Below are 22,856 nucleotides of genomic sequence, written 5' to 3' on the forward strand. Positions count from 1 at the left end.
GACAATCAAAGAAACATTTAAACATAGAAAGAAACCCTACAGTGCAGAAGGAGGCCATTCGGCCCATCGAGTCTGCACCGACCACAATCCCACCCAGGCCCTACCCCCACATATTTACCCACTAATCCCTCTAACCTACGCATCTCAGGGGCAATTTTAACCTGCCCAATCAACCTAACCCGCACATCTTTGGACTGTGGGAGGAAACCGGAGCACCCGGAGGAAACCCACGCAAACACGAGGAGAATGTGCACTCCACACAGTGACCCGAGCCGGGAATCGAACCCGGGACCCTGGAGCTGTGAAGCAGCAGTGCTAACCACTGCTACCGTGCACATGGATAGATATTTTTCCAAAGTGAGAGCAAGAGCATCAAGTGGTGCTGAGAACGATCCGAGTCCACGTTGTGATCCAGAATCGCCATTTGAACAGAGTGCTGAAGAAGAGTCATTTAATTCTACACCAGTAGTGGGCCCAAGCAAACCTCAAAGAAAGTTTGTCGACAATATATGGATAGCTATCTGAGTCTCGGTTTCACATGGACTGGAGATGAAAACGTACCTCGGCCTATGTGTTTGATCTGGTGAGGAGCTTTCCAATTCCAATATGGTCCCAAGCAAGATGAAAAGACATCTGTTGTCAAAACATGGAAATCTGGTAAACAAGGATGTTCAATATTTTGAAAGGCTTTTGGAACAGCAGAAATGCCAACGATCATATTTTGAAAAACGAATGAGTCTCAGATAAGATGCAGATTGTATCTTACCAAGTGGTTGAATTGATTGCTCAACAGACAAAACCACATACAATAGCTGAAAAATTGATTCGGCCTGCCTGCAGCTTGATTTATGAAAACTTTGTTTGGTGATGATGCTGAGCGAGAAGTTATGGAAATTCCTTTGTCTAATAATACCATTCGCAGAAGAATAATTGATATGTCAGCTAATATTGAGAAGCGTGTTTCCGAAAGTATGAAGAATTCTAAATTTGCCATTCAAGTTGATGAATTGACTGACATTAATGGAAAAGCACAGTTGCTTGCCTATATCAGATTCATTCACAATGACGAAATTTTGCAAGGAACTTGAAAAACATACCAGAGGACAAGATATTTTCCAAACCTTGTCTGAGTATTTGGAAAAAGTTGAGATTTCATGGGATTCTTGTATTGGAATTTGTACGGATAGAGCGCCATGTATGATGGGGAATGAGAGGCTTGGCGGCACTCATCAAACAGAAAAATCCAAATGTAATATCTGTTTTTTACACCGGCATTAATCACCAAGACCCTTGTAGCTGATTTGAAGTTGGTTCTAGATCAGACTGCGCATTGTGAACTTCAAAGCAAAACCACTAAAGGCGTGGTTATTTACTCAACTCTGCAAAGACATGGAATCAAAATATCGATGCCTAATTCTGCACTCGGAGGTTCACTGGATGTCCCGTGGAAAAGTTTTTTAAATCGGGTGTTGGAACTGAAGAACGAATTAAGAGAATTTTTGGAACAAGGGAACCCATTGTACCACCAACTGGATGACAATGACTGGTGTGCAAAGCTGGCATATTTGGCTGATATCTTTTCTTGGTTGAATGTGCTCAAGGCCACGATGACAATATCCTCACAACTACAGACAAACTAACTGCATTAAAAAAAAAAGCTTCAGCTCTGGCTCGGAAGAGCGATGCAACATAACCTCAATGTTCCCACTGGTAAGTTTTTAAACGAGCAATGAATTGTACAGCCTCATACAGGAACATCTTGCAACACTGGTAGAAAAGATTGATCATTACTTCCCATCGTTGTCTACAGAAAAATTCGACTGGGTTAGAGACCCCTTTGCGAATTCCAGCTGTTCAGGTCTGACATTGGATGAGGAGGAGGAAATGGCTGCATTTCGAGTGATCGCACCTTGAAAATGAAACACTGGAGTATGCCACTGGACTCTTTTTGGATATACAACCAGAAACCGTATCCACGCATCTCCAAGAGCATTAGCTATTCTTCGACAGTTCTCCACGACATATTGTTGTGAACAGGAATTTTCAGCTCTGACAAATATCAAAGACCAGAAAAGAGAGAGGCTTCTTTGCGTTGATGAGGAGATGAGAGTTTGTTTGTCTCAAATTAGACCTAATAAATTAGATTACCCGACAAAAACAAGCTCTCACCTGAGTTTGTATACTTAAGGTTACATATGTAAGAGGCTCGTCTATAAGTATATTTTGGGAATGAATCATGTTTTTATGTAGCTGCATTGTTTTATACCTTCTGGATGTCCCATGATATTATAAAGTAGTTGTGTTCTATGTTATGAATCAAGCACTGCTAGGAGTTTTGTTTTTGTGTTTGAATGTATTTCTTATTGATAAATTCGGTGTGGCGGGAGCAAATTTTTATTCCAAAAGTGCGGCACAGTGAAAAAAGTTTGGGAACCACTGTCCTAGACCATGAATAATAAAAGATTAGTGTATAGTGGATAATTAGGAATGTTATTGCGAGGGGAATTGATTACAAAAGTATAGAGGTTGTGTTTCACTTGTACAGGGCATATTGGTGAGACCACATCTGGAATATTGGTCTCATGTAAGGAAGAATATAAATGCGTTGGAATCAGTTTAGAGAAGGTTTACTAGACTAGTATCAGGAGTGGGCGGGTTGTCTTGTGAGGAAAGATTGGAGAGGTTAGTTTTGTATCCACTTTAGAGTTTAGAAGGGTAAGAGACAACTTGATTGAAATCTAAGGTCCTGAGTGATCATGACAGGATGGATGTGGAGGATGTTTTATCTTGTCAGAGAACCTATAACTAGAGGTCACTTTAAAAATGAGGTGCTCATTTAAGACCCAAGATGAGGAGACATTTTTTCTTGAGTCTCTGGAACTCCTCTAAAAGGCAGTGGGAGCAGAATCTTTGAATTTTTTAAGGCAGATTCTTGATTGACGAGGGAGTGAAAGGTTATTATGAGTAGGCAAGAATATGGGATTGACATTAAGATCACAGCTGGTCTGATTGTATTGAATGGCGGTCAAGGGACCAAGTGGCCTACTCCTGCTGCTAGTTCGTATGTTCATATGTTTTCACTAACTCAATAGCACTTAAAATTCTTGCATGGCCAGCTTAAAGTGGTTTTTGACTTCACAGAATTTTGGATGGCTAGATTTGAAGTACTGTACCTCTTAAATTTTCTTTCCTACCTCCCCTCATGCCCTCTTTAACTCACCTTGTCCATGAGAGCCAGCTCCTGCTTCCACAACCCTATTTCCGCTCACTGTCCAACTTCATTTCATTGTCCTCGTGTTAGTTGATCTTAACAATTCTGTCCTCTAAGTACAACTATTCCTCTCCTCTACCTTTTGCTGTCATCATCCCTCTCCTCAAAACAGCCCTAGAGCCCAGTGCATTTGTAAGCCCCCATACCTAAACTCTTTCCAAGTCCTTGAAAATATCATCATTCCTAAACCCATGCCCATCTTTCTGGAATCCTGAATGTGGTATCTGTTCCAGCCAAAATACTGAAACTGTTCTTGCCAAAGTCACAAAAGATGTCCTATATGTCCATGACAAGGGTGCACGGTCCCTCTTTTTAACTCGTGCTACTTTCCACTGTCACCCAGCTGTTTCTGGGATGAGGAATTTCTGCTGTTTGGCAGAATTCTGATTTTGGGATCATATCTTTTCTAAACTCCACCTCTGCAGAGAAGTATTTGAAATATATCAGGCTTTAAATATTTTTTAATAACGCCATGTGATTCTGAGCTTTGTCAAATGTGCTGCTGGAATGAGCTGCAGGGTGAGGGTAATCAAATGTGTTGTGGCAACATCACAAACTATGATGGAATATGGCTGCATTTCTTGTCAATGCTCTGAGCCTGCATAGTTTGACTATGTTGCTCTGTGATATCATTTGAAGTGTTGAGTAGGCAGCAGCCAGGAGGATCAAAGAGGGTCAGAATAACTATTACATAAGCATTGACAGGATTCTGAGTGCTTGTGCCCATGGATAGAGATGAGGAGTGGATGGCATCCCTCATAGTGCCATTGTTCCCTATGGAGACACCATGCCAATTGACACACTCCGTGGGAACCATTGAATTTTGAAATGCATAATTTTATTTCTTATAGCACTGCCATGCAGCCCTTAATTGCACATGCACAGAGGTATGGAGAGAGCTTGCTTTCAGACTAAAACAAACACAATACTGGAAAAACTCAAGTCTGGTATCATCTGTAGGGAGAGAAAATAGAGTTAACGTTTTGAGTCCATTTTGCTCTTCAGAACTGAAAGAAAATCTGTTGTATACTATGGAAGAGATTGCAACAGAAGAGTAGCAAACTTGAACAAGAGCTAGATGACCAGGGAAGGGGGAAGGAATGTTCTTGCATTGAGACAAAAATGTATGGGATATAAAAAAGGTTAAGATGGAGAAGGCGAACAGTCTGAACTGTTGAATTCAGTGAGTCCTGAGGGATGATATTGCATCTAATCAGACGATGCTCCCTTTCAGTTGTGAATCTCTGGCCTGAAGGCTATACTCAATGAATGAGCGTTTAGGAGGTGGAGATGGTTTTGATGAGCCTTGTGCCAAATTCTATTTATTATAAAATACTGGGGTATTAGGCCTTGGTGCTGTAATCCCTGTATGCTTTAAAGTTGCTTAACTTCATTGACCAGCAAGGAAAGTCGAACATTATCCCATCATTGAAAATGAGCATAAACAATGGCGTTTACAGAATATGTGGAGCATTCGATTTGTAATTTTGTGTTGGTAAATTTAGGAAAGTAGTTTAAATATTTTCCAACCATATAGCAGCAGCTACAATCTCCAAAATTTATTGGTTTGAAGTTTTAGTATGCATTTGCAACCGCTGTCATATTTGATCCTGAGATAAGCCTCTGACAACCTATCTGTACCACCACTAAGAATTTCCACCTTTATAACAATGCCTGAATCCCATCATTCAGTTCATCTGTTGAAACTCTCATCCATGCCTTTGTTCCCTCTGGACTTGACTCTTCCAGTGCACTCCTGAGATCCCTCCCACATTTTACCCTTTATATGTTTGAATTCATGCAAACCTCTACTGTCCCTAGGTTACTCCTGGCAAATCCCATTTGTTTGTCACCCTCCTGCTTGCTGAACTGCATTGGCACCAGCTCAAGCAACATTGATTTTAATCTCATCTTTCTTCAACTCTCATGACTTTCCTCCCTATCTCTAATTTCCAGTTTCACGATTCTTATCTGTGCTACTCTAATTTTGGTCTCTTGAGCATCTCCAATTTAATTAAATATTCCACTATTGGTGACTGTGCTTTCAACTGCTTAGCCTCTTGACCTCTGGAAGTCTAAAGATGTGGAGATGTCGGCGTTGGACTGGGGTAAACACTAAGAGTTTTAACAACAGGTTAAAGTCCAACAGGTTTATTAGGTAGCAAATACCATTTGGTAGCGAATACCGCAGTGCTCCAAAAGCTAATGGTATTTGCTACCAAATAAGAACATGAACATAAGAACATAAGAAATAGGAGCAGGAGTAGGCCATCTAGCCCCTGGAGCCTGCCCCGCCATTCAATAAGATCATGGCTGATCTGAAGTGGCTCAGTTCCACTTTCCTGCCTGATCCCCACAACCCCTAATTCCCTTACCGATCAGGAATCCATCTATCTGTGACTTAAACATATTCAACGAGGTAGCCTCCACCACTTCAGTGAGCAGAGAATTCCAGAGATTCACCACCCTCTGAGAGAAGTTCCTCCTCAACTGTCCTAAACTGACCCCCCTTTATTTTGAGGCTGTGCCCTCTAGTTCTAGTTTCCTTTCTAAGTGGAAAGAATCTCTCCACCTCTACCCTATCCTGCCCCTTCATTATCTTATAGGTCTCTATAGGATCCCCCCCCCCTCAGCCTTCTAAATTCCAACGAGTACAAACCCAATCTGCTCAGTCTCTCCTCATAATCAACACCCCTCATCTCTGGTATCAACCTGGTGAACCTTCTCTGCACTCCCTCCAAGGCCAATATATCCTTCCGCAAATAAGGGGACCAATACTGCACACAGTAAACCTATTGGACTTTAACCTGGTGTTGTTAAAACTTTTACTGAGTCTAAAGATGTGCAGATTAGGTGGATTGGACAGGCTAAATTGCCCTTTATTGTCCCAAGATGTGTAGGTTAGATGGATTAGTCATTGTAAATGTGTGGGGTTTATGGGTCAGTGTTGGTGCAGACCAGATGGGCCGAATGGCTCCCTACTCCCTTGCGTCTGTCTGAATGTAAAAGATACCCTAACACTACATTGGCTGGGACATTCTGCCATAGCCAATATTCATCTCTCAACCACCATATTAGCAGATTATTTGGTCATTATCACATTGCTGTTTGTGGGACCTCTTCTGAACATTTCAAAAGTGCTTAATCATCTGTAAAGCACTTTGATGATCTACAGTTGAGAAAGTTGCTTTAGCAATGCAAGTTCTTGATTCTTTTTCAAGAACTCCCATTGCAGTATTCCAGTTAAATAAATTGGAATTTCTGCTTTGCTTGTTTCTCCACTTCTGTAGTGTTTCAGTACACAAGATTCTGCTTGGAATTCTAAAATTGATCATTTTCTGGCTCATAAGAACAGAACATAAGAAATAGGAGCAGGAGTAGGCCATCTAGCCCCTCGAGCCTGCCCCGCCATTCAATAAGATCATGGCTGATCTGAGATGAATCAGTTCCACTTACCCGCCTGCTCCCCATAACCCCTAATTCCCTTACTGATCAGGAATCCATCTATCCGTGATTTAAACATATTCAACGAGGTAGCCTCCACCACTTCAGTGGGCAGAGAATTCCAGAGATTCACCACCCTCTGAGAGAAGAAGTTCCTCCTCAACTCTGTCCTAAACTGACCCCCCTTTATTTTGAGGCTGTGCCCTCTAGTTCTGGTTTCCTTTCGAAGTGGAAAGAATCTCTCCACTTCTACCCTACCCAGTCCCTTCATTATTTTATATGTCTCTATAAGATCACCCCTCAGCCTTCTAAACTCCAACGAGTACAAACCTAATCTGCTCAATCTCTCCTCATAATCAACACCCCTCATCTCTGGTATCAACCTGGTGAACCTTCTCTGCGCTCCCTCCAAGGCCAATATCCCCTTTCGCAAATAAGGGGACCAAAACTGCACACAGTATTCCAGCTGCGGCCTCACCAATGTCCTGTACAAATGCAGCAAGACTTCTCTGCTTTTATATTCTATCCCCCTTGCGATAAATGCCAACATCCCATTTGCCGCCTTGATCACCTGTTGTACCTGCAGACTGAGTTTTTGTGACTCCTGCACAAGGACTCCCAGGTCCCTTTGCACAGTAGCATGTTGTAATTTTTTTCCATTTAAATAATCCAATTTGTTGTTTCTTCCAAAGTGAATAACCTCACATTTGCCAACGTTATACTCCATCTGCCAGATCCTCACCCACTCAGCCTATCCAAATCTCTCTGCAGACCTTCCACTTCCTCCACGCAATTCACTTTCCCACTTATCTTTGTGTCGTCAGCAAACTTTGTTACCTACACTCAGTCCCCTCCTCCAGATCATCTATGTAAATAGTAAACCGTTGAGGCCCCAGTACCGATCCCTGCGGCACGCCACTAGTCACCACCTGCCAACCAGAAAAGCACCCATTTATTCCAACTCTCTGCTTCCTGTTGGATAGCCAATCCCCAATCCACGCTAACACCCTACCCCCAACTCCGTGTGCCCCAATCTTCCGCAGCAACCTTTTGTGAGGCACCTTATCGAATGCCTTTTGGAAATCCAAAAACACCGCATCCACCAGTTCCCCTCTGTCAACCGCACTAGTCACATCTTCTTAAAAATTCAGTAAGTTCGTCAAACACTACTTTCCCCTCGTGAATCCATGTTGTCTGCTTGATCGAACCATTCTTATCCAGATGGCCTGCTATTTCTTCTTTAATGATGGATTCCAGCATTTTCCCAACTACAGACGTTGAGCTAACAGGCCTGTAGTTACCTGCCTTTTGTCTACTTCCTTTTTGGAAAACAGCTACTGTTACGCCGCTGTTTAAATCAGCTGGCACTACCCCAGAGTCCAGTGAATTTTGATAAATAACCACTAACGCATCCGCAATTACCTCTGACATTTCTTTCAGTACCCTGGGATGCATTCCATCTGGGCCTGGGGACTTGTCCACCATCAGTCCTGTTAGTCTACCAAGCACTGCCTCTCTAGTAACAATTGTATTGAGTACCTCTCCTCCTACCAACACTCTATTAATATTCGGTAAACTATTTGTGTCTTCCACTGTGAAGACCGACACAAAAACCTATTTAAAGTCTCAGCCATTTCCTCATTTTCCACTATTAAATCCCCCCCTCGTCCTCCAGGGGTCCAACATTCACTCGAGCCACTCTATTCCTTTTTATATATTTGTAAAAACTTTTACTATTATTTTTTATATTTAGAGCTAGTTTAGTTTCATAATCTATCTTTTCTTTCCTTTATCGCTTTCCCAATCTTCTAAGTCTCCACTATTTTTGGCCACTCTGTACGCATCGGTTTTTAATTTAATACTCTCCTTTATTTCCTTCGTTATCCACGGCTGGTTATCCTTTTTCTTACAGTCCTCCTTTATCACCAGAGTATATTTCTGCTGAGTACTGAAAAAGATCTCCTTAAAAATCATCCATTGTTCCTCAGCTGTCCTACCTACCAGTCTGCTCTCCCAGCCCACCTTAGCCAATTCAGCCCTCATCCTATCGTACTCCTGTCTGTTCAAGCAGAGGACATTGGTTTGGGACCCTACTTTCTCCCCCTCCATCTGTACCAGAAATTCGACCATATTGTGATCACTCGACCCGAGAGGGTCCTTCACAAGAAGATCCTTAATTCTACCTGTCTCGTTACACATTACCAGAGCTAACATAACTCGTTCCCTTGTAGGTTCTGTAACATACTGTTCAAGGAAACTATCCCAACAGCATTCTAAGAACTCTTCCTCCATCCCACCCCTTCCAACTTGAGTCAGCCAATCAATATGCAGGTTAAAATCCCCCATGATTATTGCCGTTCCGTTTTTGCACGCATCCATTATTTGTTTGTTTATAGCCCTCCCCACCTCAACATTATTATTTGGGGGCCTATAGACCACGCCTACTAGTGTCTTTCTCCCCCTTCTATTCCTTATCTCCACCCATAACGATTCCACGTTTTGCTCCTTTGAGCCCATGTCGTCCCTCACTACTATCCTGATATCCTTTATTAACAGAACTACCCCACCACCTTTTCCTTCCTATCTATCCTTCCTAAATGCCTGATACCCTTGGATATTCATTTCCCAGTCCTGGTCACCCTGTAACCACGTTTCTGTAATGGCCACTAGATCATACCCATTTGTGCTGATGTGTGCCATCAACTCATTTACTTTGCCTGAATGCACGAAGCATTCGCAACAAAGTGTCCTTATTCCAGCTTTTATCTGGACCCGATTTGTTGAAATGTTATTAACCTCCTCCCTCTTACACTGCCTATAACCCATCTCAGTTTGCGAGCTAACTTCCTTGATCCCAGTCACCTTGTCTCGATCCCCCCCCCCCCAACCTATCTAGTTTAAATTCTCCCCAGTAGCCTTAGCCAACCTTCCCGCCAGGACATTGGTCCCCCTGGGATTCAAGGGCCACCTGTTTTTTGTGTAGAGGTCACACCTGCCCCTGAAGAGGTCCCAATGATCCAGGAACCTGAATCCCTGCACCAGTCCCTCAGCCACACATTCTGGTTCATGAGCTAAAAGTAAATGCAATAAAGATTAAATTTATTGGTTGACTGGATTAGTTTTATTGTTATTGGCAAAATTCTTTTGATATTTTTCTTGACCATATAATTCAAGATTAGAATTTGGCGTTTACAGAAAATTTGGAGACTAAAGATCTTCACTGCCCATGAAGTTAATGTATTAAAACACTTTTCTTCATAGGTGGCACAGTGGTTAACACTGAAGTTTGTACGTTCTCCCTGTCTGCGTGGGTTTTCTTCGGGAGCTCTGGTTTCTTCTCTCAGTCCGAAAGATGTACTGGTTAGGTGCATTGGCCATGCTAAATTCCCGCTCAGTGTATAGCATAGGGGAATGTTTAAAAGAGATGCAAGGGGTAAGTTTTTCAGAGGGTGGTAAATGCCTGGAACGCACTGCCAGAGGTGGTGGTGGAAGCAAATTCTATGATAACGTTCAAGAGGCATCTAGATAGAAACGTGAATAGGCTGGGAATAGAGGGATATTGGCCACATTGAGGCAAGAAAATATTAGATTAGAGAAGCATCTGTGCCTGCACAGACTTGGTGGGCCGAAGGTCTGTTCTTGTGCTATTACTGTTCTTTGTACCCAAACAAGTGCCAAAGTGTGGTGACTCTGGGATTTTCACAGTAACTTCATTGCAGTGTTAATGTAAGCCTACTTGTGACACTAATAAATAAACTTTAAACCATTCTAATGAAAGTCATTGATTTGAAATCTTTCCACTCCTGAAGATTCTGCCAGCCCTTTGGAATGTTACTAGCATTTTCTGTTTTAGACTTAAATTGTTTGAAGCAAAACATTTAAACATGTTAATTTCACTTTGTTCCTGGTGTTATAGCAACAGTTAGATGTTGTACAGTTTTTTTTAAACTTCTATTTCTCTCTTCTGCTTACTGCAAAAATAACTTTTAATTAATGCAGAAATGCTGGAAATTCTCAGCAGGTCTGGCAGCATCTATGGGGAAAGAAACTGAGTTCTGGTGAAAGGCCATCAACTTAATCTTTCTCTCCATCATAGATGCTGCCTGACCTGTTGAGTATCTTCAGCATTTTTGTTTTAATTGCAATTTAATAAGCTGATTTCCTGTGACCTGAAACTTAACCTTGTACATGAAGAGCCTGGGCAGGTGGTCTGCAGAACAAATCATTTAACATATATTTGAGACAAGTATTGGAAACAGTTTAGCTGCCCAGACTTCCTCTTTGAACTCTGAAAAGACAGTGGGTCTTGGCTGAAATTGGAACTGACAATTAATTTAACTCTAGGTACAGGCAAAAGAGTTAAGACAGTAGTGGAAGTTAATTGTAGCACTTGAGTGCTTTTGAGAATAAGAATAAACTTTTAAATTTCTAAGTATGCAGACTCATTTTTATGTTCCTTGAGCTCCTATGGTGACCTAGATAGAGTTGAATAGAGTACAGAAGTTGATTCAGCTTACCTAGACATGCTTGACGGTGGTAGGTGATGCTTACCTTTTTTGAGATGAGAAATCCACTATAGATCATATGTTTAAATTACAACATTGTGCCGTTCAGAGAAATATAATTGGCTCTCTTTTCTGACCATTTACTGTTGCATGTTAGGATCATCCTTATCCTTAACTTTAATACAGGGTAGTAGGCTTGATGGATGTTTTAATCTCTCTGTATCAATTCACTAATACAAACACCACTTTTGAGACTGATGCCAATTTTAGTCACGCAACAAACTCATTCTCACCTGGTGAAGCGTCCTCTTTTTTTTGTGATGGTCTGATCAAAACTAAAGTATACTGTGCAAGTCATTGTGTTACCTCTTTAATCGTGAGATGAGCATGGTGTTAGTATAGTAAGTGTCCATTGTACGTTTATGTATGTTGAATACATCATACCATCAGTAGTTATACCAACTGTTTTCTCCTTTATGCACAGCTTCCCTCCATCCAACCAAACATGCTCATTAGTAATACTAGCTGTTTGTTATTCTCCAGACATTTCACGCATGATTAGCCAAAATTGACCTTCAGAATCCTTGCGTCCTTATCTTTTTAGAATTTTTCTACAGTGAAGACTTCCTTTATTCACAGGTTTCAGATGCTAATGCCTGTCTGTGCAGTGATTAAAGATCCACTCTTGCCATTTACTCTTTATTTCTTGGTCTTTTTTCTCTGTCCAGATTTAATCCTGTTTAATCCTTACTGTTGTCCATACCTTAGTGTTTTTGGCTGCTGATTTTGAAGGAAATTAATCTTTCAATTTAAGACTACCCTGTTTAGAAAATTAATGTCATGAGATTGATATCATTTTGAAGTCTGCACAGTAAGAAGTCTCAACACCAGGTTAAAGTCCAACAAGTTTATTTGGAATCGTGAGCTTTTGGAGTGCTGTTCCTTCATCAGGTGGGTTCACAAATATGGAATATATAGGCAGAGACACAATTACAAGATAATGGTAATGAGTGTTTACAGGTGGAGAAAGGGCTAATCACAGGTTAGAGGTGTGAATTGTCTCAAGCCAGGACAGTTAGGATTTTGTAAGCCCAGGCCAAATGGTGGGGGTTACATGTAGTGTGACCTGAACCCAAGATCCCAGTTGAGGCCATCCTCATGTATGCGGAACTTGGCTATCAGTTTCTGCTCGACAATTCTGCATTGTCGTGCGTCTTGAAGGCTGCCTTGGAGAATGCTTACCTGAAGATCAGAGGCTGAATGACCTTGACTGCTGAAATGTTCCAGGACAGGAAGGGAACACTCCTGCCTGGTGATTGTCGAGCGGTGTCCGTTCATCCGTTTTCGTAGCGTCTGCATGGTCTTGCCAACGTACCACACCATGGGGCATCTTTTCCTGCAGCGTATCAGGTAGACAATGTCGGCTGAGTCGCATGAATATGTACTATGTACTAGGTGGGTAGTGGTCTCACATGATAGTGGTATCTGTGTCAATGATCCAGCACGTCTTGCAGAGGTTGCTGTGGCAGGGTTGTGTGGTGGTGTGGTTGCTGTTCTCCTGAAGGCTGGGTAGTTTGCTGTGAAAAATGGTCTGATTGAGGTTGCGCAGTTGTTTGAAGGCAAGTAGTGGGGGTGTGGGTTTGGCCTTGGTGAGGTATTCATCTTCATCGATGACGTTGAAGGCTCCGATGTCGTTTCTCCTGCTCCAGGGAGGTACTGGGCGACAAAGGGCACTCTCTCGGCCGTGCCCCATGTTTGTCATCTGAGGAGGTTGGTACAGTTTTTCGCTGTGGTGCGTTGGAACTGTTGATCAATGAGTAGAGCACCATATCCCATTTTTACAAGGGCGTCTTTCAGTGTCTGTAGATGTCTGTTGTGTTCTTCCTCATCGAAACAGATCCTGTGTATATGGATGGGTTGTCCATAGGGGGTGGCTTTTTTAACGTGTTTAGGGTGGAAGCTGGAAAAGTAGAGCATTGTGAGGTTATCCGTGGGCTTGTGGATCTCCAACAGCGGTCACCTCAGCACTTCACTTTATTGCAAGCCCACGGTTGAGAAGAACAGGATATGGTGCTCGACTCGTCAATTGACACAGATACCACCATCACAAGTGAGAACACCACCTATCAGGTACATGGTACATACTCATGCGACTCAGCCAACGTTGTCTACCTCATACATTCAGGAAAGGATGTCCTGAGATGTGGTACATCGGCGAGACCATGTAGATGCTATGATAACAGGTGAACAGACACCACGTGACAATTGCCAGGGAGGAGTGTTCCCTTCCAGTCGGGGAGCACTTCAGCAGTCATGGGCATTCAGCCTCTGATCCCTGGGTAAGCATTCTCCAAGGTGGCCTTCAAGACATGGCCATCAGTTTCTGCGTTGTCAAGTTCCGCAGCATGAGGATAGCCTCAACTGGGATCTTGGTTTCATGTCACACTACATGCAAACCCCATCATTTGGCCTAGGCTTGCAAAATCCTAACTGTCCTGGCTTGAGACAATTCACACCTTTAACCTGTGATTATCTCTCTCTCCACTCGCACTCTGTACCTGTAAAGATTCGCATTATCATAACTCTTATCTTGCGATTGTGTCTCTGCCTATATATGCTGTATTTGTGAACTCGCTTGATGAAGAAGCAGCACTCAAGCTTGTGATTCCAAATAAACCTGTTGGACTTTAACCTGGTGTTTGAGACTTCTTACTGTGCCTACCCCAGTCCAACGCTGGCATCTCCACGTGACATTTTTGTCATATTTTGTTGCTTCAAATACTCTATTGCCTTTCACCATTACCCACAAACTCCTGCTTTGTGTAGTTTATCTTTTTTTTCTATGTAATATGTGTTCTCTTCCAAGAAGTCAGTAGGTGAAAGATAAAACTGGAGTTAATATTCACATTTTAAAAATATTTGAGTTTAGCTTTTAGTTGAGGCTTTACACCACCTAAACTAACAACCCCAGTTTTAGTCTGCAACTAGTTATGTGGTTCAATTAATGGCCACCACCTGCATATAAATTAAACATTTAATATACAGTTAACAGGATACATAATTAAGTGGGAAATTTGAGGTAGCAATCTGTTTAAAAGTTCAATGTTTAAGCCTACTGCATCGACAGGCTGAGCTTTTTTAAATGGATGATTCTAGTAGTACACAGTACCCTATTGAGTAAATGTTGAACCTGTACCAAAGCTAAAGAATTTTCAAAGTTAACTTTGTCTAAAATTTTGTGAACAGTACATCAAAACATTTATTTAAAATGAGATTCACGTTTTGCACATTGTTAACTTGTGATTCATAGTGTAATCGCAAGAATAACTTGAAATTTAATATTCTGCGTGGATTTCTTTGGAAGAAATTGATCTAAAAATTCTTATGTATTTCATGCAGCAGAGAAGCCTGGCTCTTTAAATCTAGGTAGGGCACAAGTGAAAAAATGTTTCTAATTTTCTAAGGATTTGTTTAAAAATATGTTGATGAAATATTTGTCTATTGGGTGGATATTGTCCTTGACCATAAGGTACTCTCTACCAAAGCCTGAGGTCATGTACCAGCCGGCACATGAACAACTTCCCTGATGCCATCAATCTTTTGTAAGGACCTACCTTGTATTAAGATCTTTCTCTACACCCTAGCTATGACTGTAACACTATATTCTGCACCCCCTCCTTTCCTTCTCCCCTATGTACTATATGAACAGTATGCTTTCTCTGTATAGCACAAGAAACCATCCTTATCACCTATTGGTATACAGTGAAAAATCAATCTCTTGTTCCATCTAGGACACTTTAATACTTCTCCGGCATGGAGGTGCATCTGCTTTTAGTCTGCTGGCAAGTTGTTATCCTGACTAGAGTGAATGACCTGGTTATGTAAGCAATGACTAACTATTGTTAGCATTACTGTACTTGTTGATGAGCTTGTGGTTAACACAAGGACTCCAGGACTTGTGCATGAAAATCTCTCGACTGAAGCTAATGCAATACTGAGGGAGCATGTTATTGCTTTCCTTTGTATGAGAAGTTAACTGAGGTCCTATCTGTCAGTTGGGTTTAATATATTTATTACTTGCTCAAGGCTGTGGAAGCACATAATTCAAACTTGCAGAGAAAAGCCGTTCTATTTTTGTTTTTTAAAGTTATGATTAATTGAACTGTTTATAAATTTACCTAAACCATATTTGGGTAGTGGCTACTTGTGTTCCAGTCTGCCAACCATTAATTGCTGTGTCTGGCTAGGGTTTTTGGGCAGAATATCTTTTTTTGCCCAGGTTGGGGGGGAAAAAATTACTTTTGATGCCTGGTGTGTGCCGAGTTAATGGGTTTCAATTGGGATTAAATTGCTTTGTGATTCTAGACTAGGAAAGAAAAAATGTAACCAGGTGAGAGTGGATCAAATCAGTTAGTCATTTATAGCTTAGACTAAAATATTTTTGGTTTTCAACAGATGAGTCTGGTAGCCAGGAGACTGCTATGAATTCAGATGATGTACCCATGAAAGAGGCAAGACCAATACAAGTAGTGTTGGCACATGAAGATAATCATCATTTTGATCTTGATGAAGAATCCTTGGAACAAATTCTATTGCAGGAACATATTCGGGACTTGAATGTTGTGGTTGTCTCTGTGGCAGGAGCATTTCGTAAAGGCAAATCATTTTTGTTGGACTTCATGTTGCGGTACATGTACAATCAGGTAAGAGATCATGCTACTATTCATTTTTTACTTAGTCTAAATTGTGAACATTGTTGAAAATCTTCAGTCACTGAACACTGACAATTGTACATTCCTGTCTGAGTGCTCATGAGTTGGATATTTGCAAGCTTTTTGTTTGCAATCAGTTGGTCTCAATTGAAATTGTAGTTGAGTAGCTACTTGTGCAATGCTTGCTTGGTTCTCATCCAGATGGTCAAGGGCTTTGAACATTAAATTAATTTCTACATTTAAGCCTGGAAAGCAATAATGTTCAAGATCAACCTAGGGTTATTTATAACTTTCTACAAATTCATTTTCTCCTGTTCTTGTCTCATGAAATTAATCATTATACAGGGGTAGGATACCCCTCACTTTGTACCTCATACACATCTCATAATTCCTAAGGGTCTTGACTGAGAGGAGATCATAATTGCTTCTGCGTCTGTTTATTTCTGCCATCTATATCTACTTCTATATGGGGTTAGTTGATGACTTATCATGCTTCATGAGTCCTCTTAATCGGCCATCCATTATCCGGGCTAATTATTGGACCAGTAGCGCCATTGACTGAGAACTGATCCCGGAGGCTTCCTGGATTGTGGTGATGTAGTACTTGCAAGATATAACTTGGAATCAACTAGAGAAAATATTTCTTAAAAGTATAAACTTTTAGGAACTTAAAAGGTTTCAAGAGAAGAGCCACCTGCATATTCTTTCTCTTTCACTCCAAGGATGCCAGTTTCCCCCTACCTATTATTTCCTTGGAAGTTCAGTGCAAGCTATGGCTCAGTTGGTAGCATTCCCACCTTTCAGTCAGAAGATCATGGATTCAAGTTCCATCCCAGATCTTGTGCACAAAAATCTCCAGACAAACTAATGCAATACTGAAGGAGTATTTTACTACCATATTTCATAGACATTAAACTGAGGCCCAGCCAGCCTGTCAGGGTCACTATTTCAAAGAAGCCATGATGTGGCGTTGGACTGGGGTAGGCACAGTGAGTAGTCTCTCAACACCACCTTCACCTGATGAAGGAGCGGCACTCCAAAAGCTCGTGCTACCAAATAAATCTGTTGGACTTTAACCTGGTGTTGTGAAGCTATTTCAAAGAAGAGCAGGCGAGTACTCCCTGGTGTCCTAGCTGATATTTATTCCTCAACAGATACTGCTTATCTGGTTATTACCCTGCTGCTGAGAGTTTGCTGTGTTTTTAAAAAAAAAATTGGTTGCCATGTTTCCTATATTACAACAGTGACTTCAGAAACACTTGTGACCGTGAAACATTTTGGAATGTAGTTGTGAAAGGTGCTAAATGGTGTGCAACTGCTTGGGGGAAAAAATAGGATGTTGCTGGAAATCTGAACAAAGTGCTGGAAATACTCGGGTCTGACAGCATCTATGGAGAGAGAAAGTTGACATTGAGTCAAATATAACGCATGTTCAGAACAGGAGGGTAGAAATGTTGTTGGCTTTTATGCCATGTGGGGAGAAGAACAAATGGGGAAAGTCTGGGATGGGGAGAGGGTTGAGATTGACCGATGTTATTGGACATAGGACAAAGGGAGTGGTAATGGTTGTGGTAAAGATACAAAATATTGCTTCAAGATTCCAACTGGCGCATGGCAAAAAAATCCGAATCAAAATGGTTCATGATCTGAAATTGTTGAAGTTGATGTAGAATTCAGAAGGCTGTATGTAAAGTGCTTGATCGGCAGGTACAATGCTGATTTTTGAGCTTTGCAGCAGGCAGAGGACAAATATGAGCATGAGAGCAAAGTGATAAATTTAAATGGCAAGCAATCGGAAACTTGGTCACGTTTGCAGACTGAGTGGAAGTATTCCACAAACCGTCACCCAATCTGAGTTTGACCTCCCCAGTGCAGAGGAGACTGCATTGTGAGCAGAGAATGCTGTATGTTATATTGAAAGTGCGAGTGATTTGCTGCTTCAACTGGAAGGAGTGTTCAGAGCTTTGGACATTGAGGAGAGAAGTTAAAATGGCAGGTTTTAACCTCCTGCATTTGCATGGGAAGAGGACAAGGTGTTTGGGATGATAGAAGTGGATCATGGTGTTCCCTTGGAATGTTGAAAGGATAGGGTAAGGTTCATTTTGTGGTGGCACCATGCTGGAGGTGGTGGAAATGGAGAATGATCCTTTGAATTTAGAGGCTGATGTGATGGTAAGTGAGGATGAGGAGAGCTTTATCTGGGAGGGAAGGTTGCAACAGGAAACTAGAAGAATAGAATGGAGTCCTTCCAGGAGGAAGTGTAGCTGTGGGAGTCTTTGGACAGAAAGAGACAGAAGTTGAAGAAAAGTGTTGGAGATGGATCATGTGAAGGTGAGAACACCAAAGTTGAAGTTTTCCTGTTCTGGCTGAGAATGCATTAGTACAGTTTTTTTACTATTTCAGTGAGTTTGTGAAACTGTTGGCTATTCCTTATTCACAGTGAAAATCAAACTTGTGCACACTAGGGATATAAAATATATCACCCTTTTTTTATATACATAAATAAGGATGATACGCATGACTCTCTCCTATTTGCCTATTTATAGGTCTATATTTGGGATTTTCTTGAGCAAGTGCTTTGCATATGTAAATGCCTTTGGTGTTTTCTGAAAATATAGACAAACTATACTTGTCATTAAAAACAGTGGTTTTTTTTATGTAACACCAAACATCATTAACCATGCTGCAATCTGAGACTTCCAGCCCATAATTTAAGGTTTGCAATTTGAATGTCCCCATTGTAAGGTTTTAATTTTGAATAGTTGAAGTTCTAGTGATTCCTCCAGTTACTGAAAGCCAAGTGCAATAGCTTAAATATTTTTATATTTAACTTTGGTTAAATATTAATTTCCTGGTTTTCAACATTCAACAGCAGCATGGTGGTTAGCACCGCTGCCTCACAGCTTCAGGGACCTGGTTTCAATTCCTGGCTTGGGTCACTATCTGTGTGGAGTTTGCACATTCTCCCCATGTCTGTGTGGGTTCCTCCAGGTGCTCTAGTTTCCTCCCACATTCTGAAAGATGTGCGGGTTAGGTTGATTGGCCATGCTAAATTGTCCCTTGGTGTCCTGGGATGCATAGGTTAGAGGGATCAGCGGGGTAAATACGTGGGGTTACAGGGATAGGGCCTGGGTGGGATTGTTGTCAGTGCAGACTAGATGGGCTGAATGGCCTTCTGCATAGGGATTCTATGAACATTAAAATTGTGCAGCAGTTGATTACTACATTGATCAAAACCATATACAGATTGTTTCAAGTGGAGATTTGGGAAGACCTTGAGGATAGCCAGAACTAAAGTGAGGCAAATCATTGCAGCATTGTGTCTTTCTTCCAAATAAATTTGACAGTAAGCTCTGGCTTTGTATATAATACTGTTTTGTTTTTTGTTTTTGTGCTTGACAAAAGGAGCTGTACACTCCAGGAACTGTTTGAACCATTTGATTCTTGACATGTAGGTGTCTTAGTATTTTGGTACAAAATTGCTTGCATAGAAGCCATTGGATTAAATTTGATTAACGTCCAAATGAACATCAGGTTATGATAAAGACTGTACAAATAGCCATTTTTACTGGATGAATTTTTGGTTTTGATGGTTTGGGGTTTTGTTGTACAAAATAAAACTTGGTATACTTGTTATAAATTAGTCTGTTGTGATTGCCTAGAAAACAGGTCAAAGACCGGCTAACCTAAAAGCAGCAGTGATACGAAAATGCCAGTAATGCAAAACAAGACTGACATGCATTGAATTTCTGTTCAATACCACTTTTTTGCCAGTGCTCAAACGTACATTATTCATGGTTACTATTTAAAGAAAAATAAACCAATCATTTAATTACCACCAACCCCTTCAGGTTTACTGAGATCACTAACCAGTATTTGGGTCAAAAATTTAAATTATTTGTGCATCCATGTTTATGAACCAAACATATGACCAGCTACATAGCCCTCAATGAATTACATCTGGCTCCATAGCTGAAATTTGCTGATCCATGACATGTGGGAGTATGTGTTGGCCTGGAGCCCATTCTGCCATTCAGTAAGATCAAGGGTGTCTTGGCATCACTTCCTGCCTGATCCCCATTTCCCTAGTTCTAAAATATCACTCTCCTTTGAAATGTGCTCAACAACTGCTATCTGAGGTAGGTAAATTCCAAAGAGGCTCAATCAATTTAAATAAATCCTGAGAATGTACCTGCTGGTTCCAGATTCTTCAGCCAGGAATAACAACCTCTCAGCATTTACCCTGTCAAGTTCTTCCATGATGTATGTTTCAAATAGATCGCACCTAATTTTTCTAAAGGACAGCCCCCTCATCCCAGGAATCAATCTAGTGAAGTTTCACTGCACCACTTTCAATGCAAGTATAACCACCATTAAATATGAAGGGCAAAACTGTACATGACCTCACTGTACAATTGTAGCAAGTGCCTTACTCCTGCATTTTAATTTTGTTTCTTGTGAGGACATTGATATTCCTCTGAACACTGATTTTTTGAAAGCTTTTCACCATTTGTGTCCTCTGAACATAGCTGTTCTAATCAACTCCAGTTCAGCAAACTGTCCCTTCCACAAAGTCATTAATATAGATTATAAACAGCTGAGGCCCCAGCAGTGATTCTGGCACTTGATTAGTTATTGCCTACCAGTTTGAAAATGGCCAGTTTTCCCTCTGCTGCCATCCATTAACCAGTTCTCTAACCATGCTAATATGTTGTCACCTTGGGGCACACTGAAGGCACAGGAAGTTTTTGAATTGGTTCTTTGGTCTGACCCAAATCTTGTCGCAAATGGATTCCTTTTTAAAAGTTTGCTTTCATCCTTTTATCTTCAGCCCTCATTCTGACATGACAAGTTGAGCTGTGATTTGAGGGGAGCAAGTCATTTTATGGCCTTAAAGCTTTACCCCACCAGCAAAATGTACATCAGGTGACATAATGTATGAGTAGGCCATTCAGCCCAGTGAGCCTGCTGGCATTTAAGTAAATCATGGCTGATTTTCTACCTCAATGCCACCTTCCCGAACTATCCCTGTACCCCCTTAATGTCATTTGTATCTAGAAATGTATCAACCTCTGTTTTTTGAATGTTCTCCATGACTCTGCCTCCATAGCCTACTGGGGTAGAGAATTCCAACTCTGTCTGAAGAAATGCTTCCTCATCTGGCATGCTTAAGTTGTGGACCCCCTCCAACCAGAGGAAACATGGGGTGGTACAGTGGTTAGCACTGCTGCCTCAGTGCCAGGGACCTGGGTTTGATTCCTGCTTGGGTCACTGTCTGAGTGGAGTCTGCATGTTCTCCCCATGTCTGTGGGTTTCCTCTGGGTGCTTTGGTGCAGTGACCATGCTAAATTCTCTCTCCATGTACTCAAACAGGTGTCGGAATGTGGTGATTAGGGGATTTTGACAGTTACTTCATTGCAGTCTTAATGTAAGCCTACTTACACTAATAAATAAACTTTAAATCCTCAAAAGACAGTTCTGCCATCCCAGAGGTTAGTCTGGTGAACCTTTGCACTTTCTCTATGGCCAGTATATCTTTTTGGATAAGGAGACATAAACTGCACTCAGTACACCAGGTGTGGTCTCTCTCAGGTTCTGTACAGCTGCAGCAAGACTCCTTTATGCTCCTGAACTCTGAACCCCTTGCAGTAAAGGCCAGGCTAGCATACAATTTGCTTTCTGAATTGCTTGTTGCTCCTGCATGTTGGCTTTCGGTGAATTATGAACAAGAACATTCCCCTGCCTTTGAACATCAACACTTCCTAATCTCCCCATTTAAGAAATACTCTGCATTTCTGTTTTTTCTACCAAGGTGGGTACCTTCTGATTTTTCCACATTATATTCCATCTGCCATGTTCTTACCCACTCGTTTAGTCTATCTGTTGCTTTAAACCTCTTGCATCCTCCCCACAACTCTCTCATTTCCACCAACTTTTGTTATCAATAAACATGGATATATTACATTTGTTTAATAACATTGCTATCAATACACACAATCTCCTCGATGACCTGAATTATTCCCAGCATAATGTTTTTTCATTTTGTGAAATTTAATCCGGTTGGGTTGGACCATGTATAAAAACAGAAAATATTGGAAACTCAGGTGAGACAGCATCTGTTTTTCAGGTTGATCTTTCATTGGAAACAAACAGCCCCCCCCCCCCCAAACTGTCTGCTTTTTGCACCAACTATTTTCCCATTCTCATCTCCTCTTGCTTACACCATCATCCATTCATTTTTTGTAATTTAATCTCCTACCTTCCACCTATCATGGACCTTCCCCTGAATCTCTGCTTTCTTAATACCTGTTACAACTTTAACTTTTCCAGTCCTACTAAAAGATCATTTGATCTAACATGTTAATTGTATTTCTTTCTCTCTCTCTGCCAGATCTGCTCAGTACTCCATGAGCTTCTGTTTTTAGTTTAGATTTCCAGCATCTGCACTAAGCTATTAAGATGGTTTTACCAGTTGGACCAGCATCTTGGCCGTAAAAAGATGAATGAACATGATTTAGGGTCGTCTTCCTTGCCCCATATACTTCTGCTTTCCTTCCATAGATTGTTATAATTGATACACAGGATAATATAAACTAAATGTTTCTCATGTAAAGTGTGAATTAAATTAAATGCTCAGCTATTGAGTTTATTTTTACAAACTCAACAGATCTTTAGTAATGGAATAACAAAAGAGCAGGATGAATTGAATATTTTAAAAATAGCAAAAGTAAACTCTTGTTCCATATTGAAATAGCTTCTTTAACTACCAGGTATGCTGGTGCTTGGGCACTTTAAAATTAAAACTTGACTTGAACTGTAATAGCCCCAGAAGTTGCCTACTTCAGAAATGTAAAACAGATTTCAAAGGGAAAATTAAATTAAAATGATTAGAACTGGAGGAAGGTAATTTTCTAATCAATGTGG

General features: G+C 41.1%; 1 protein-coding gene across 4 annotated transcripts in view; it reads left to right on the top strand.

Annotated features, from left to right (window-relative positions):
* Positions 1–22,856, top strand: part of LOC144504600 (atlastin-2-like) — a 71,342-nt gene that overhangs the window by 14,349 nt on the left and 34,137 nt on the right. For all 4 annotated transcript variants that reach the window (XM_078230195.1, XM_078230193.1, XM_078230196.1 and 1 more), the window contains exon 2: positions 15,676–15,923. In XM_078230195.1, coding sequence (XP_078086321.1) covers positions 15,676–15,923 — 248 coding nt within the window. The remainder of the gene's footprint in view (positions 1–15,675; positions 15,924–22,856) is intronic.

This window comes from Mustelus asterias, chromosome 15, assembly GCF_964213995.1.
Source record: "Mustelus asterias chromosome 15, sMusAst1.hap1.1, whole genome shotgun sequence".
Classification (NCBI taxonomy): domain Eukaryota; kingdom Metazoa; phylum Chordata; class Chondrichthyes; order Carcharhiniformes; family Triakidae; genus Mustelus; species Mustelus asterias.